General features: G+C 64.2%; 1 protein-coding gene across 1 annotated transcript in view; it reads left to right on the plus strand.

The window, feature by feature from the left end:
* Positions 1-5,788: 5,788 nt before the first annotated feature.
* The window catches only part of RASGRF1 (Ras protein specific guanine nucleotide releasing factor 1), a gene marked incomplete at both ends in the record, with an annotated part of 41,045 nt that continues 30,203 nt past the window's right edge, over positions 5,789-16,630 (plus strand). Inside the window, one exon of the mRNA XM_082005171.1 lies at positions 5,789-6,064. Coding sequence (XP_081861297.1) covers positions 5,789-6,064 — 276 coding nt within the window. The remainder of the gene's footprint in view (positions 6,065-16,630) is intronic.

Raw genomic sequence — 16,630 nt, forward strand, 5'->3', positions numbered from 1 at the left:
CCTCCAGTGATGGTGACTCCACCACCTCCCTGGGCAGCCTGTTCCAGTGCCTGACCACTGTCTCAGTGAAGAAAATTTTCCTCATATCCAAAATTAGGATATTTCCTCATATCCATTGTGTGGGTTTGCGGGGATACCGAGAGCAGGGGACCAGCGCCGGCCCGGGGCTTCTTGGCGCCCGCCTGCTCGGGCAGGGCAGCCCCTCAGCACCAGGCCAGCAGAGCCAGAAGCCACGGGTGCAAATGGAGTGAAAATGGTGTGAAATAAAGTGCCGCGTCCAACTCTGCCGATGCTGGTGTATCGGAGAGGGCACTGCCTACCCCGCTGTAGCGCTGACACTGTGTGTGCACGGAACAGATACCTCCTTGTGCTTTGAACATCTCTCCTCTGGCCTGCCATTGCCCTGGCAGCATTTCTGAGCACGCGAAGGAAAGCGCACCGGAGCAGTGCTGGGAACTGGGCAACGCTCAGGGGCACACTCGAGAGTGGCTCTAAACGACGGTTTAGAAACCTTTCGAATCAGGTTGCTTAGTCCTGTCCACCGATGACCTGCTGCACCACCAACTCTGCCAGGGTGCCTTGGAAGTAAATGTCAAGTTACTAGTCCTGCTCCTTCCAAGTTTGCAGCTAGGAATGGGAAAACTTCGCTTTTGCACTAGAGCCCGGGGGGTTTCGCCTCCTTGCCACCAGAGAGCCGAGCCCTCGCGCCCGCGGAGCTGCTCCGAACCCCGCGTGCCCCTGCGCAGCCCAGCCTGCCCGGGACGCAGGCACGGCACGCGGCGTGGCCGAGACCTCCCGGGGCGGCACATGGAGCACAGCGACAGCACAGCCGCCGGGCGCCCGCTGCAGCTCCATCTTAAGCACAGGTTTAACTTGCTCAACCAAGGATGGGACTTTCAGGCTTGCTGGTGTGATTTAGGAGCCTGAGCCCATGGACTTGACTTTGACTACAGCTTGTGCCGATTCCTTTCGGAAAGCCCAGTTTGGGCAGAGTCCGAGATGCATTGCATCCCCCGTAGCAGTTGGAAGCACATCGCACACATACCACAGGGACAAGAGGAGCTCTCGGGGGGCACGAAACGAGCGTCCACGCTCAGCCCTGGAAGTACGCACGTGCCCGGCTGTCAGCGCCCGGAACAGCGCCGTGTCCGGGGAAAACATGCGTTAATGACACAAGCGTCAGCACGTGCCCCCCCGACCCGCCTGGGTTGATGCCTCCGAGCCTGACTGGATAAAACCGCCCTTCACTCCCCGCTCCACGCGAAGGAAAGGAGTTTGTCGCCAGAAGTCCACCCTCCCGTTTTCGGTCTCTGCTGTCAGGCTGGGAGCTGCTCAAGCAGCGTCTCGGCTCTGCCTCACCAGCTGCCTGCTGGCTCTCCCGGCTGCCGGCAGCTTCCCGTGGGCGGCAGCCAAGCCCGGCCTTTACGGGAGAGGCCGACCGGGAGCTGGGGGAGCTGCCGGTAAATACCAGCGCCCACATTACCCGGCGGCGTGTGGGGAGCCGGCAAGGCTGCTTTTTTTTGTTGTTGTTGTTGTGCACATGTTTAGCGTCAGCATCTCAGCCAGCGAGATCCGCTCGGCGGCCCGAGGGGCCAGCGAGCATCTGAAACCCCGGGGGGAAGGAGTGCAACAGGCAGCAGGTCTGACCATCAGACGAGCCGCGTAACACCCCGGGGAGCAGGGCTGTGCTCCCAGAGCACCGCTGCAGGCAACCTCTGCGGGGGTCTTCCCAAGGGCCTTTCGCCCGCGCCAGCCGGGTACGGCGGGTGCCGAGAGCCAGCCCTGCGAGGAGCATCTGCGCAGGGAGAGGGGGAAGCGTCCGCGCCGCGGAGCGAGGACGTCAGCCGTGGGCGGCGAGCCGTCGGCACACGGCCCGCGCGCCCCGCCGGAGCTGTGCGTACGGGGCGGCAAACGGCTTCTCCCATCCGAGCTTGAAAGAGGGAGGGGAGCGCAGGGAACCGGCCTGGGAGGAGGCTGCCGGCGTGCAGAAGCGCCTGCCGCCCGCCGGGTCCGTGTGAGCCCCGCTCACGCAAGAGGCTGACGCGTGGGCTGAGAGCAGCCAGGCCCGTGGTTTCCACGGCTGATTATTTTGGCACGGAAATCACAGGCTGCGTTCCAGGAGGAGTCAGCGCACAGCAAGAGGCCTCGCGCCTGCCCGGATAGCGGCGCGGGACGCGGGGACAGGCAAGTCCCGGCGCTGTGGTGCTGAACGAGCGGGCGGTTTGCCGAGACACCCGTCCCGTGCCGCACCGGCGGGTCACAGCTCGGCCCGCGGCTGCGTGCGCAGACGCCCACCGAGCCCCGAACACGCCACCCTACACACGGGTGCTCTCACCCTCCCTCGCCTGCCTTTACTGCTGGCTCAGCGGATGCTCTACCCTGCTCCTCCAGCCCCCGTCGCAGCGTGTTCAGAGCTGCTGGGAGCAGCAAGTCTCTGCTGGTGACCGTCCCGCTCCTGGAGCTCCCCGGCTGCCCCTCTGCCCCCCGCGGACCCCTGCCGCCCTGCCCTGCCCGCTCCGAGCGGCGCTCCCGGCCCCCCGGCTCTCCCTCGCCAGGTGCCCGGTGCCCCTCCCCGGGTGTTGCTGCAGTAACTGCTCCTGCGGCGGCAATTCCACTCAAGCCCGGCTTGGCGCGGGATGCCCACGGGAACTGCTTCCATGTTTACTGAACACTTAAAAAAAGAGAAAAGAAACCACTGCAATTAAAATACTTGGAAACCCCGGGAAATCTTTACTCTGGACAGACCAGCAGCGGCAGGTCTGGCTCTTCTGTGTGGCGGCGCTCGGGAGAAGCGACGAAGGCTTCACCTCTGCTTTCCCAGAGCAGAAGGGTCACGCTGCAAACGCCTTAGAACTGACAGAAGCAAACATCACATGCAAAAAATAAACCTCCCTTTGTTTGAGAAATCAAAGTTTCTGTATTTGCTTGAGCCTTGCAAGCTGCCAGCTATTTTTTCCATTATTCTCCGTATCATCTAAGGGGAGTCCAAGCTAAACCAACACTTATTTGGGGACCAGAGTCCAGCTGCCCCATCTGGAACTGACTCCACCATCACCAAATGCCGCTTGTCCCCGGTGCCGTAAGCGCTGCTGTCCTCACAGCAGCCTGCTTGCGCCGGCAAGGCAGCGGCAGGCAGCGGGGACCCTCGCCCCACGGGCAGCAGGCACACGGTAGCCCTGGGCACGGCCCCACAGCCGACCAGGGTGCTCAGCTGCTTTTCCTCTCCTGCTCCGCGTTGCACTCCAGACCTCCTGGACTGGGAGCAGGCTGCACAGGGAGGGGAGCTGGCCCCACAGCATCGGCTGCCCGCTGTGCAGTATTGGTCCCTGCTGAGCCGGGGAGGGCTGGCACGGACACCCAGCACCGCACGCTGCCCCGCTGCCGGGCTTGCTGCCCGTGCAGTTTCAGAGGGTACGTTTTTCTTTTCCATCACTTTCACCCAGTGTAGGAATTATTGGCAGCAGTAGCTTCCAGGTTATTACTAGATCCAAGATTTTGCAGGCTTCCGTGAAGGATCTTTCCTTGTGCAGCTGCACCATTTCATATGCAGCAGGTCCTCCCTAACTCTCCCTGCCCCCAAAGCAGGCAGAGCTCACTCTGTGACGAGGAGCTGTGAGAGGGCTCGGCCCCGCAGCCACGGCTTCGCCGCCCAGCTCTGCCCGGCTGCTGCCTGCACGGCTCTGGCCAGTCTGCAGGGAGATGGCGGGGACGGAGCGCGTCTCAGCTCCTTCTCCGGGGGTTATTCAGGATCAGCGCTCGGCTGGCAGGATGGGCCGGTCACGGGGAGCACAAGCGGCTGCATGCTTTGACCCATCTTTCACCACAAGCAGAGGCTGCGGTGGTGAAACGGGACGTGGGACCTCACTGATCCGGCTGGAAAAATGGAACAGGGGAGAGCCCTGGCTGAGGGGGAGTTAGCCATGCCAGGGGGGAAAGTCCTAGAGCTAAATAGCTGCCTGCAATCTGGGTAACAGCGGGCGCGTTCAGCCAGGAGGGCAGCAGCCCGTCTGCCAGCTGGAGGGGCTGGTGGGCACGGGGGCCAAGGGCAGCGCAGGGCCCGGCTTCCCGCTCCCGGCCGGGGCTGCTCTGCCCCTCCTCGGCACCAATCCGGCACCCGGCAGGCGCTCGGGCTGTGTCCTCGTGGCAGTGATGAGCACAGAGCACCAAGGCCAAGCAGCTCCATCCTGGAAATGGCAGCACCCTTCCCAATTCCAGCCCGTTCCCTCCTGTTGCCATGGCAACTCGTGACCTCACTGAATTCCTTGGAGATCTGCCAGCACTTCCACCGGAAACAAAGCTAATTAACACGGATTTCCTGATGCCCTCCCTGTCTGCAGCAGCTTGGTTTCGCTTGGGGCTGGGACCGATGCGGCAGGCAGCTGCCCATGGGCAGCAGGGCTCATGTGCTGCCTCGCAGCCAACACGGGTCTCTCGCGTGCCCATCACCGTGGTGTCTGACTGACCCAGCTCCTGGCTGCGGGGAACCCCCTGGGATGTGGGGAGCACCAGGGCCATCCCTGCCCTGCGCAGGCTCCAGCTGCTGCCAGTGCCCAGTTGTCCCAGTTTTGTCCTGCTCAGCACAGCACACAAGGCTGGGATGGGGGAGAGGGATCGAAGAGTGAGACAAACAGAAATAAATGGAGAAACTGGGTCCTCTTCTCTCCCACGTGTGACATCTGGGAGCAGCTGCGCAGTTACCAGGGTGCCCTAAGAAGAGGTGGAAGGTGGGAAGGGAGGAGACAGTTCAAGGGGTGCAGTACCGCTGCACGCAGTGGGACCTCCTGGCTTGAGGGGCTGCAGCGTGTGCGACTGGATCAGCTCCACGCTGCTGGGTGGGGAGGTGGGGGCTGTGCGTGGGACCCCCCAAGGGGAAGGCCACATGTGGGGACGTCCTGCTGTCAGCAACACGTACAGGGCTGGACACCGGGGGGAGGGTGTTCCCCAGGACATCGGCTGGCACCCAAGGTTAGAGTGGGTGCCCAGGGAGGGTGCAGTGGGTGCCCAGCCCAGCACACCCCCACACTGAGCTAGCGCAGGTTGGGGGTCCCACCTGGCCTGGGGGTCCTGCTCAGTCTGGGGCTCACGCCAAGCCAGGGCGTGCGCCAGCCCAGGGTCGATCTCAGACCGGGGCTCCGCGCTTGGCCTGGGGGTCCTGCTTCACCCGGGGGTCCCCGCCTGCATCGGCTCCTTCTCTGCCCGGGGGTCTCATTTGTCCCAAGGTCCTTCCTGCCCCGAAGGTCCCTTTTGGCCCGGGGCCCCACGTCACCCAGGGCCCCCTCGCGGCCCGGGGGTCCCGCTGTGCCCGGGGGTCCCGCGCCGCGCGGAGCCCCGGCGGTCCTGGCCGCGCCGGCGGCGGGCGGGGCGGGCGACCACGGCGTCCCGCGGCCCGGGGGGGCGGCCCCGGGGAGCGCGGCGCGGCCGCCCCCGCAGCCGGCGGCAGGGCCGGGCCAGCCCCGCCGGAGCGGCGCGGCGCGGAGCGGCGCGGGCCGGCGCTGACGGGCCCCCGGTGCCGCCGCCGGCGTCACATGACTCGCCCGTCTGCGGGAGACGCGGCTCCGGGACGCGGCGCTCCCCCGGCAGAGCCGCCGCCGCCGGCGCCGCGGGAGGCGAGCGCTGCGCGGGCAGGGCGGCGGGGCTCGGCCGCGGCATGAGCCGCCGCGGCGGCCGCCGGCTCTCCGGGCGCAGCGGGCGCCGCTGATGCGGGCGCGGGGGCTGCGGCTGCTCGCCAGGGACCCGCCCGCCGGCCGCCCGGCGGCGGCCATGTGAGGGGCTGGCGGTGCCCACCAAGATGCAGAAGGGGATGCGGCTCAATGACGGGCACGTCACCTACCTGGGGCTGCTGGCGAAGAAGGACGGCGCCAGGAAGGGCTACCTGAGCAAGCGGAGCTCCGACAACACAAAATGGCACACCAAGTGGTTCGCGCTGCTGCAGAACATGCTCTTCTACTTCGAGACCGACTCCAGCTCCCGGCCCTCGGGGCTCTACCTGCTCGAGGGCTGCGTCTGCGACCGGGCGCCCTCCCCCAAGCCCTCCCTCTCGGCCAAGGACTCCCTGGAGAAGCAGGTGGGCGCGACGGGGGCCCGGGGCCGGCGGCCCCCCTGCACCGGCCGCGCTCGGAGGGAGATGGAGCCCCGGGCCGCCCCCGCGGGGTCCCGGCCGCGGCCCCGTTCTCCGGGGCTCCCGCCGCAGCCGCGGAGCGGACCTGCCCGGCGCCCGGGACGTGCCCCACGCGTGGCCGGGGCGGGGAATGAGGCCGGCCTGTGCCGGGGGAGGGGGGGGATGCTTCCCGAGGCTGCGGTGCCGGGCAGCGGGTAGGTCCGCTCTGGGGGTGCCGGGCTCTGCCCGGAGGGCCCCCCCGGGCGGCTGATTAGCCGCCGGTAATTGGCGGCGGGGCTGCGGCGCGGGGCGCCCCCCGGCGGCCGCTTGCCGCGCGTTGCGCAGCGGAGCTTCGCGCCCCACGCGTGTCCGCGGCCCGGCCCGGCCGAGGTTTCGGGGCAGTGGCCCCGGCGGGGCGCGGAGTGGCCCGGGGCTCCCGCGTGGGTCGCTCCGTCCGCGCCGTGGCCCGGCCACTCGGCTGCCGTGTTTCCCAGCCCCACGCAGCCCCCGTGCGCGCCCCCCTGGGGTTTGCCAGGGTGCCGGGGGTCAAACGCGGCCCCGCGGCGTGGGCAGGCTGGGCCGTGGGTGTAGGGCCTTGTTTTCGCCTGGATTTCACCCCGTTTCTGCTCCCTGCACGTGTGGATCCCGCTCTTGTCACAGACTCGGGTGGAAACGCCACGCATCCCCTCCCCGGGCGGTGGGGCGCAGCGCAGCCGGGGCCCCCCCACGCCCCAGGCTGGGCTGGCCTCGCCTGCGGCGCTCCTCGCCCGGTGCCGGTGTCTGCGGGGGAACGGCAGCGACACGGCGAAGCCGTTGCGAGGCCCCGGGAGAATCCGGGCGCCCGGCAGTGCCCGGGGACCCGGCCGCAGGGGCGGCAGCCCCCGACGGCGCCGGGGGTGGGTTCCTCTCCCCTGGCTGCGCCTGTCCCGGGTGGGCAGGGTGGCCCCGAGCAGCGCGGCGTGGGGTCGCTCAGGCAGGGAAGGGGCGGGTGCCGGGTGCGGGGGGAGCGAGGGCTGGCTTCCAGCTCTCCGTCGCGGCCATGGCTTCCAAAATCTCCTCCCGTCTCGTGACGGTGGCGGGGAGCCCGTTGCGGTTGCGTTCCCCCTTCGCGCGCTGCGTGCCTGGAGCGCGGCCGCACGCCCGCGGGGCGCGCGTGGCGCAGAGGGCGGCGGGAGCCCCTCGCGGGGGGCGCGGGGGCGGTTTTCCCGGTGCCGGCAGCCCAGGCCGGGCGCTCGCAGGAGGCACCGTGCGTTTTGGGTCCAGCTCTGCAGGTCTTGCATAATTGCTGCCGGAGCAGGCTCCCGGGGAGGCGGGGGGGAGCGCGGACTGCGGGGCAGGCCCCGTGGGCACCCGCCGGGGGCCGGGGGCCGGCTGGAGGGAAACAAGCCCCTTAACTGCCTCTGGCTAATCATGGCACGCCAAAAAGCCCTGCCACAAGAGCGAGGCAGCGCAGCACCGCCGGTCCGCGGCACGTCTCCTCGCTCCCGCCGGGGAGTATCTCCCTGCTCAGATCAAAATACCGTTTTTGTTTTTTTGCAACAGCTTGTGCCTCCTCGCCGTCCTGGCTCGTGCGCTGGAGCAGCAGGGAAGGGTTTGTGTCTGCGGGGGTCACGCCGCTGTCCTGTTTTGTCAGCACTGTCACTTTAGGTAACGGTGTAATAGATGCTGCGTGTTCCTGGTTCGGCGTCGGTCGAGCTTGCTCGCCGGGTTTAAATTGAGCTTGCTCACCAGGCTCTGGCTCCTCGTCTTGGTGCAGGAGGGATTTTCCACCAGGTAAACGTTACGGGGAGGATGTCACAGCCCCGTTCCATTCCAAAATGCACCTGGAAGATTTATCCTCAGTGTAAATGAGGGGCTGCTGTCACGGCGCGGCGAGATCCTGCCACACCGAATATTTACCAGGCCGCTGATCGGCACTGATTTACCAAGGTGTAGCGTCTGGCTCGTAATTTTGTATGATTCTTTAGGAGAAATTTAAATGAAAGTGCCCAAGCACTTGAATGTCCGCTGCTTTGCAAACTAATTAACAGCATACCAGATGAGATAAGCAGCAGAATATTTATGGTGCAGATCTGCAGCGTGGTCTGTGCGGGAGGCTGGAAGCGAGCAAATGGCACACGAAGCCGGCAGGTTTCTGAGGAAGGTGTCCGAGTTCTGCAAACCGGATAAAATGTTTTCTTCCAGCTCACCTGGTGCCGAGCTGCGTTCAGCACCGCCGGCCCTTCCTTTGGAAGGGAGGTGCTGAGGAAATTTCTAGCATTGCCTGCGATCACCGTTAAGTGTTTTCTGAGGGTATTTGTTTATCCGGGCAGTTACAACTATGAGCTGTGAGGACAGCGTTCCCCGCAGCAGAGGAGTTTCAGGTTTAGAGTCCTTCTTCACTGGAGTAAAGTCTGAAAGGCTTCACATTCTTCACAAAGGAGAAGTTTTAAAAGGTGGGTCTTTCAAAACCCCCTCTTTTTTAAAGTTCACGTTTTGCTTTGGTGGAGGATTTTTTTGGTGGGAATGCAGTGCATTTGTAGCACACAGGGCATGTGAGAATAAAGGAGCAAAGCTATCTGAAAAACTAGAAGACCAAAGAGGGGATCTGGATGCCTCTGGAAACTTTCTCTTCTGTTTTTGTTACGTTTTTCCAAAAATGAAATTTTCTTCAAACCAGTTTCATTTGGAAGGTATTTTATTGTTGAGTGGGCTTCAGGCTGTGGCCTGGAGGAAGGGTCTGCCGGCTCCGCCTGCGCTGCCCTGCTCAGAGCCGGAGGTTGGCCTTCGGGCCGCTCGGGGCGGTGGCCAGCGGCGCGATGGGCGCGTGCCGGCAGTGCTGGAGCGAGCCAGGGGGGTGCGAACCCTCCCTTTTATTCTCCTGTGGTGTTTGGGCCATGCTGCCCACCGCTGCCCCCAGCCTCCCCGAGGGTGAGGACGCTGGGATGTGCTTTCACGTGGTCACATCTCCTGCCTCGTGGTGGAAGGGGCCGCGAGAGAGCCCCCGGGTCCGTGCTACGCTGCAGGGAGGGCGGGCAGGACGCGGGGTGCCCCGGTTGGGACTGCGTGTGGTGGGGTGCAGCCGAAGTGAGATCCCGGCGGAGGAGCAGAGCAGGTGCGGCGGTCCGGAGCTGATCTGTCCCCGACCTCGAGGCCGTGCGCTCAGGACCGGGAAGGGCCCGGCGTCGGGCGAGGGCTCTCCATCGCGCATGAGTCGGGCAGCGGGAATCACGGCTGGGTTTGTTCCGTGGATCCAGCCTTGAGCCAGATTTGCAGACCCGTACCCCGGTGCCATGAGCTACTCTTAACCAGCGGCCCTCTGCGCCTCAGGAGAGAGCCGACGTGGTGCTGAGTCAAGTGGTAGCACCGTGCGAAACCCTTGACTTGAAACTCAGAAGCTCGCTGGAGCTACGAGTCGTCTTTCCCACAAAGCCTGGGCTGGAGATTTTCTTGCCCGTCGCTGAAGCGTTTGCCAGGCGCGGCTGTGACGTTCGCTGTCCTGCTGTCGGGGGCAGGGGACACTCAAGGGAGCGTTTTGTACCACGATACAAAGCTGAGGATGAGCGGTCAGCGGGTGGGCGTGAGTGGCCGTGGTTTCCCGGCGGGATGGGAGAAGGCTTGTGGAAACGGTTCCCACCGGCACATCAGGGAAAGAGTTTGTCTTCCATCTCCCTGAAGCGTGTCCAGCCCTGGTCCTGCTCGTTCCCTGCACGGCTAAGCGGGGCACGAGAAGGGCACAAGGAAGCCACCGGCAGCACAAAGGGTAGCGCGTGGCAAGCAGAGGCAAAGCGCGGTCACCGAGCTCAGGCACCCATCCCTGAGACGCTGGAGGAGCTGGAGGGAAACGTAGCTGGGGGATGCTTGGGCACCTCGGGGACGCCTGCCCTCGCGGGGCAGCGGGAGGGGGGCACCTGCAGCAGCCCCAGCCAGCCCAGCAGCTCCATCTCCCTGGCTGGGACGTGCCCCCTCTCTCGGAGCCGCGCCCCGGGCCCCGCTGACAGAGCCGTCCCTCGGGCAGCGCTGCAGGGGTGCAGCAGCGTGGGCCACGGGCTCCAGCCGCACGGGCGGTTCACTGGGCAGAGCTCTCGGTACCCGCAGCGGGGGCTGCTTTGGGTGGGCCCGGGGCAAACGCGGTCTCGCTCTGCGGGTGGCACTGGACGGGCGCCCGCTGCTGGACGCCCTGATGAAGGGGGTGGCGATGGCCCTTCTGGAGCAGCCAGGCATTTGCCCAGAGCTTCTCCTCCAGCGTTAGGTGCAAGTGCCTTTGCTGGGTGCTGCTGTCCCAGCCCCCACGGCAATGAGGAGCAGCGCGTGCCCCCCGGAGCCCCTGGCTCTTCCCGGCAGTGGCCAGGGGAGCCGCAGACGATGGGTTCCCCTCCTGGGCACCCACCTGCAGAGCAGCTCCTCGCTGGGGCGCGCAGGGCGTCCGTGGACACCCTGAGCAGGGCTGCCCGCAGCCTGGGCACCCTCCGCTCCGCTCTGGGGGCGCGGGGCGGTGGGGCGAGGATGCTCCTGTGCCGGGTGCGGGGCGGCTGCCCGCCCGCCGGAGCCCAGCACGAAGGCAGTGAAGCAAAATCAGCCGGCGCCGGTCGGTACGACGCTGCCTGGAGACAGCGAGCGACCGCCGCGCCGCACGGAAACCCTGCGTTTGCCGTGCACCCAGCCGCAGCCGAGTCTGCAAAACATGCTTTGCACAGGAGGGTAATGCGCTCTCGTCTTCTAGAAAAGTCTGTCTTTTCTGCGAGGTATCAGTCTGAGCGTGGTGCTGCCTGATTGCCGTCTTTCTGATTATTCACAGGGTGCTTATCCAAAGGACAGGATAATGCCGTGTGATCCGTGGGACTGATCGCGACGGAGCGATTACAGCCGAGTCTGAGCGCAGGGCACCTTGCCTCTGCGGGAACTGGCTTTGTCGTAGGATGAAAAACTGTTCCCCAAATTTGTCACGTAAATCCAAGTAAGGCTGCTTTGGGACAAGATGGCCTTCTTACCGACGCGCCGTGAACAAAGGAGCCACGGTCGTGGCGTGGATTGCTCCCGCAGCGGTACCCGCGGCGTGAGCGGATGGGGATGCCGGGCAGGTTGCGGGCGGGAGCCGTGGCTGAGGCCGCGCTCGTCGCCAAGGGCCGGCTGCAGCCCGGCGCTCCGCGCGGGGCGGACCGGTGTTCGCGGGGCTCGTGAACCAGGCAAGGTGCGGACGTTAAACGTACGCGTCCACCGGTGGTGGTCAGGGCGGTGGGTTTTTATAAGTGTTTGCAAACGGTTTTCCAACAGGCTGGGATCCACCGTGACCGATAGCTGCCTTTGGCTCATCGTCACGGGCGCGGAGCGTGTGTCGCTGCGCAGCCCCGTGGTTGTGGGGTACGACACAACCCCGGGTACGTTGGGGCAGCGCGTGCTCGGCAGCGAACACCCGCTTGTCCCGAGCCCCAGCGCGGGCGTCGGACGCCTTCCCGAGGTTTTCCAGATCCGGAGCTAAGTTCAGCCTCGATGTCTCAGGTGCTTGAGCTCCAGCTTCCAAAGTCCGCAGCCGGGTGCTTGAGCAGCAGCCTCCTCCGGGGCAGCGGGAATCCTGCCGGAGGGGATTATTGTTGTTACAATGTCACTGGATTGCTGAGAAAAAGTGGGTTTGTGCATCCAGACTCCGAGCTGAAGCAGTAAGATAGGCATGGGAGTATTTTGGTTGCCAAAGACCTCAGTAGAGGTTGGTTTCTGATGAAAGCAAAAAGGCCGAGGACATTTTCACCTGCAAAACAAAACATCAGGAAAAGAAAATGGTATGAAAAAGTTTAAAAGGACGTTTTTCAATATGTTTTTGGTTTTTTTTTAAATGTATGGACCATTTCTGACTAAGAGATCTCTTTGCTTAAGATGTTTGTCTCATCCCATTAGCTTAATTCATCTTGATTTTCTCACTTGGGTCTTTGCCCGTGACAGCCGGCCTGTTGGATTGTCCTGTTGGATGTTTATAAATTTCAAATTAAAACTTTTTTCCTAGACTCATGTACTTTTAGCCAGGTTTTCTGCAATGAGCTGAATGCAGCAGTAACTCAGCCTTCATACCACCAGCACAGAAACCCAAACGAATTTACATGCAACCTGATTTTTTTGAACATAAATCACAGTTTGTGAACCTAAAACTGAACTGCTCATAAATTTTCAGATTATCATACCAATATTTCTGTTTTAAACGTGATGCCGGTCTGTCCCCTTCTTTTGCACATTCTCACCCAACAGATTAATGAAATCTGTTAAAGAACCAGGAGGAGAAAGGAGAGAAACTTTCCCCCAGCCCAGTCCCACCAGCTCAGCAGCCTCCGAGACACTTTCTCAGCTGCACGTACACATTTGAGCGGATTTCTTGCAAATCCGAAGGCGCAGGGGCAGTACAGCAATGGTGATATTCGTACCTAAAGTCTGGCCGAGGTATGAATGATGGTATACCCAGCATTAGGACTTCGCTGTAACACTGGTTTCTTTAGTAATTACTGTATAAAGTGATGCCAAGGCCGTATCCCTATGCTGTGAGCCGGGGAGCCGCTCACGGTGCCGGTACCGCGCAGGCATCGCCGGTACCGGTGGTGCCTGCATGCCCGTCTGCCTGCAGCGCTGGATCATGTGCCAGAGAGGGGAAAATTTGTTCTTTTTTTTTTTTCTCAAACGTTTCTGCCCAAGACTTAGGGTGGGATTCACATGGGCTGAAGCCTCCCGCTGCAGAGGGTCCCCTGCTTGCGGTTTGCCCGGCTCGTGGGCGAAGCCCACGTGACTCGGCTGATGCTCAGCTCTCGTGCCCCTGCGTCAGCATCCTTACGGTCCGTGCTGAAGCAGAGGGCACAAATTTCTGCTTCTGGGATTTTTTCTTATTGTCAACAAGCAAATGAGCTGTGTGACCACCCATCTCCGCCGTCCCAGTCCCGGGTCCTGTCTTCCCAGAGCACATGGTCTGTAGGTCAGGAGAGTTAAAAGCTGCCATTGCTCGCTGTGGATTTTTAGACTCAGCCACCCAGAGCAAGGAAATTCTCGTCCCTTGCCCTTTATGTCGGCTGCAATAACCCTCAGCTTCACGAGCGGGCGGCCGCATACCTGTCTGCCACGGGTGGATGGAGGGCACGTGTGTCCCCTGCGACATCACGGCAAAACCGCCTTGTGCGGGAAGGGGTGACGGTCACCGCTTCTGCGCTGGTGGTGTTGCGGGGGATGTCTCCGTCTCGGTCCCCCCGCTCTCACGCCGGCCCCCGCAGCAGAGCCGGGCACCGTCGTGCCCAGCGTGGGTCTGCAGGAGAAGTGCCCAGCCGCGTCGGTCTCAGCACCCAGAGCAGTCCGGCGAGTGCCCCGCTCCGAATTTAAAAAAATCTGGAATACGTTGATTTTCTCTTTTGGAAATAGTGCGTCATTTTAAGGCTTATTTGAATTTATTTATTGTTTACTTAATAGAAGGCAAGAAGCAAAGTAAAACCCTTGAAGAGCTTAGCTGGACCAGCGGCGGCATGTTTGCTTATGGCAGGCCTGGCGCTGCTTTGCCCTTCTCTGCCCTTACTCCAACAAACCAGAACGTTTGCTGGTTTGTCCCCGGCGCCGCGGTGTTGGTGCCTGCCCGAGGGTCCCGCGGCACCAGCCCTTCGCTCCCTCTGGACCCTGAGCCGACGGCCGGGCACCGGCCAGGTCTGCGCGGGCAGAGCGGGACGGCGCTGGCCAGCCGGGTGCTGGGGGACCGAAGCCCCGGCGCGTGCGGCTCGGCCACGGGGAGCGGCCGCGGGAGGGCTGGGCAGCTCTCAGCCGGGCGCAGTGGGGCCAGGGGGGTGCTGGTGCTGCCGCTGGCATGGCGTGCCGTGAGCCCGGCTCCCTGCGGATGTGGAGCCCTGCGGCAGCTCGCCCCTGCAGAAATGCCACGTGGCACCTTGTCGTGGCCACGGGACGTGAGGCCCCAGCAAGACCCCAGCGTGGGAACCCCTGACGCGCGCTCTGTAATCGTCTCGCTGGCTTTTATTGAGGGTGTGGAGGGTGGAGGAGCCCGAGCGTCCCAGCCACGGTGGGTGGGAACGGGTGTCAGGTCAGAGGGACACGGGCGCGGGAGTGCATCTTGGGGAGTGCAGGGACCCGCATCCTGGGGTCACCGCGGACCCGTGTCCTGCGACGCACAGGGACCCGTGTCGTGGGGCAGTGGGGACCCACGTCTGGGTGCGCACGTGCAGGAGATTTTGCTTCTCCGGCGCTGGGCATGGCAGGAGGGCAGAGCCATGGCTGCGCTAACCGTGCCAGCCCCGGCACGTCAGGCACTCGGGAGGACGTTTCTGGGGAGGTGGTCGCTGCTCATTAATCGCTCGGGGGAGTTTGGGGAGTGGGCTCAGGGGTGCCGGGCCAGGTCCTCCCAGCCGGGCCGCCCTTGAGCAGAGCCCCTGGCACACGCCGGCCGCTGGGAATGGTCTCGTGAGCTGGCGGCTGCCGGCAGGTGCCGTGGGGTCCCTGGAGGAGCAGCCCCTGCCCGTGCAGGCATTGCCTGGCCCCCTCCTGCCCGCACCTCTCAAGCTGCGGGTGCCCCACACGTCGCACGACGGCACTCGGCGTCCAGGTACGGGACTTTGCCAAATTGCCTGCTGGAGCTGAAATTCTCCGTGCTGGCGGCCGCCTCCGACCGACGGACTGTGAAACGCTGGGGTTACGCGTTGCTGAGGCTGCAGCGAACGACAGTGTTTGCCTCTGCTGGAAAACACTTGCAGCCATCTCGCTGCAAGCCCCTGCAAGCAAGGGTGGATCCGGCTCCTGCCAGCTGCCGGGGATGCGCCGTGCCTTCCCTCGGTGAAAAGCTCCGGGGCCGGAGCGGCCTCCGAGCCCCGCGGGGCGAGGGGTGCTGAGCGCGTGGCTCACCCGCCGTCCGGCTCGGGTGAGGGTGGGAGAGGCCCCGGGGTCTCTGGCATCGCAGGCTGTGTCGCATCGAGCCCGGGGGTCTCTGCACATCAGGGGCTTTGGTAACTGCCCCTCGTGGCGTCCAGCGCCCGCCCTTCCCTGCGGCAGGCAGGGCCCGAGAGGAGCCGGGACAGGGTCGCGGGGCTGCGGCTGGACCCGGACCCCCCGGGTTTTAGCGTTTCCCTCTGTGACCTGATGCGCTCCCGCGTTGTTCCTTCAGGCAGAACCGCCGTGTCCCCCTGGGGTCTCCCGAAATGAACCCCTGCCGTGCCAAGGGCCGGGCGGCCACGCATCCCGCAGTGGCTGCTCAGAAGGTGCCGCGGGAGCGGGGAAGGCTGGAAAATGCCCCGTAATGTGGGACTGACTTAAGGAATTGCATCTGCTTCGTTTCCCAGGAAGCGGAGCGAGAGGTGGTTCGAGCCAGGGCTGTCAGCGCCTCCGTGGCTGTGAGTTCCTGAGCTCTTCAAATCAGCAAAGTGACCAAATGAGCAAAAGCGGGTGTGAGAGGCAGCGAACAGGCTGCGGGGAATTCGCGCTCTGCCCCGGGGAAGCGCGGCGTGGGGCCGCGCTGGAGGCGGGGGCCGATCCTGCGCTCCCCACGGCGCTGGTGAGCGGCTGCTCCCGCCTGTGGGTCTGCCCCACTGCCTGGCCGGGGGGGGCCTCAGCCCCACAGTGAGCACCACTGGCACCGCTCCCAGGCTGTCGAGCTTGATGTGTCACTGTGATAATGGAGAAGGATCATAATTTAGGCGGAGATAAAAGGTGGTGGGAGTTTTATTATTCAAATATAAAATAACTTCCTTCTTTGAAGCGCGCTGCACTTCCTGGGAATCGTATGGGGATAAATCAGCGTGACGGGAGCGGCGGTGCACGTGCTCGCAGCAGCCAGCTTTTAATTGTACGTGAGCAGCGGTCGGGACCGAGCCGTCCCGGCCACGGCCCCGCAGCGGCTGCTGGCGCTGCCCCCGGCCGCAGTGGGCGGCTTTCGGCCCTGCATCGTCCGGCTCCGGTGCTGACAGCCTTGAAACTGCCATTTGCGAAACCTTCAGGAGTTTCTGGGTTTAAATCAGAGCAGCCAGCAGCTGTTTGGCAAAGCCCTTTTGATGCTGATGTGTTGGGAGGTGCCTCGATGGACCTGGTGGGCGAAGCAGGGGGAGAGGCAGGGTGGGCGCTTGTCCCGGGTCCCTGCCCCGGTCCCTGCCGTGGGCTCTGCCACCCCTTATTTTAAAATCCGACAAGTCCCGAAGCCGTGCGAGGCGCTGCTTTTCCAGGGGGTCCTGGGTAAGACCAGGGCATTCTGATCCGGCGCGATGCCTGGTCCTGCCTGTGGGCGCAGGGCTCTGAGCGGGTGTGCTCGCCCACGGGAGCGCACGCGGGTGCTGCGTCGTCCCCCGCTTCCCTCGGGACCCCGCAGCGCCCGGGCAGGGCAGCCCAGGGCTCGCCGTCCCGTCCCCTCCCACCGGGCAGGGACCGGTTTGCGGGAGCCGCAGAAACGTCTCCCCGTGTTTCTGCTCCCGTGGGGACTCAGCCGAGCTCTGGCTGTTGGTGTCGGTGGAGCGTGGGGCGGTGAACGTGCGCGCCGCGGCGTCGGGGTGGTTTGTCCCCGCGGCACCGGGAGCTCGTGGGGGCCCTGGGGCTGAGAAAGAGCTT

The sequence above is a fragment of the Phaethon aethereus genome, assembly GCF_964289735.1.
Source record: "Phaethon aethereus genome assembly, chromosome: 12".
Classification (NCBI taxonomy): Eukaryota; Metazoa; Chordata; class Aves; order Phaethontiformes; family Phaethontidae; genus Phaethon; species Phaethon aethereus.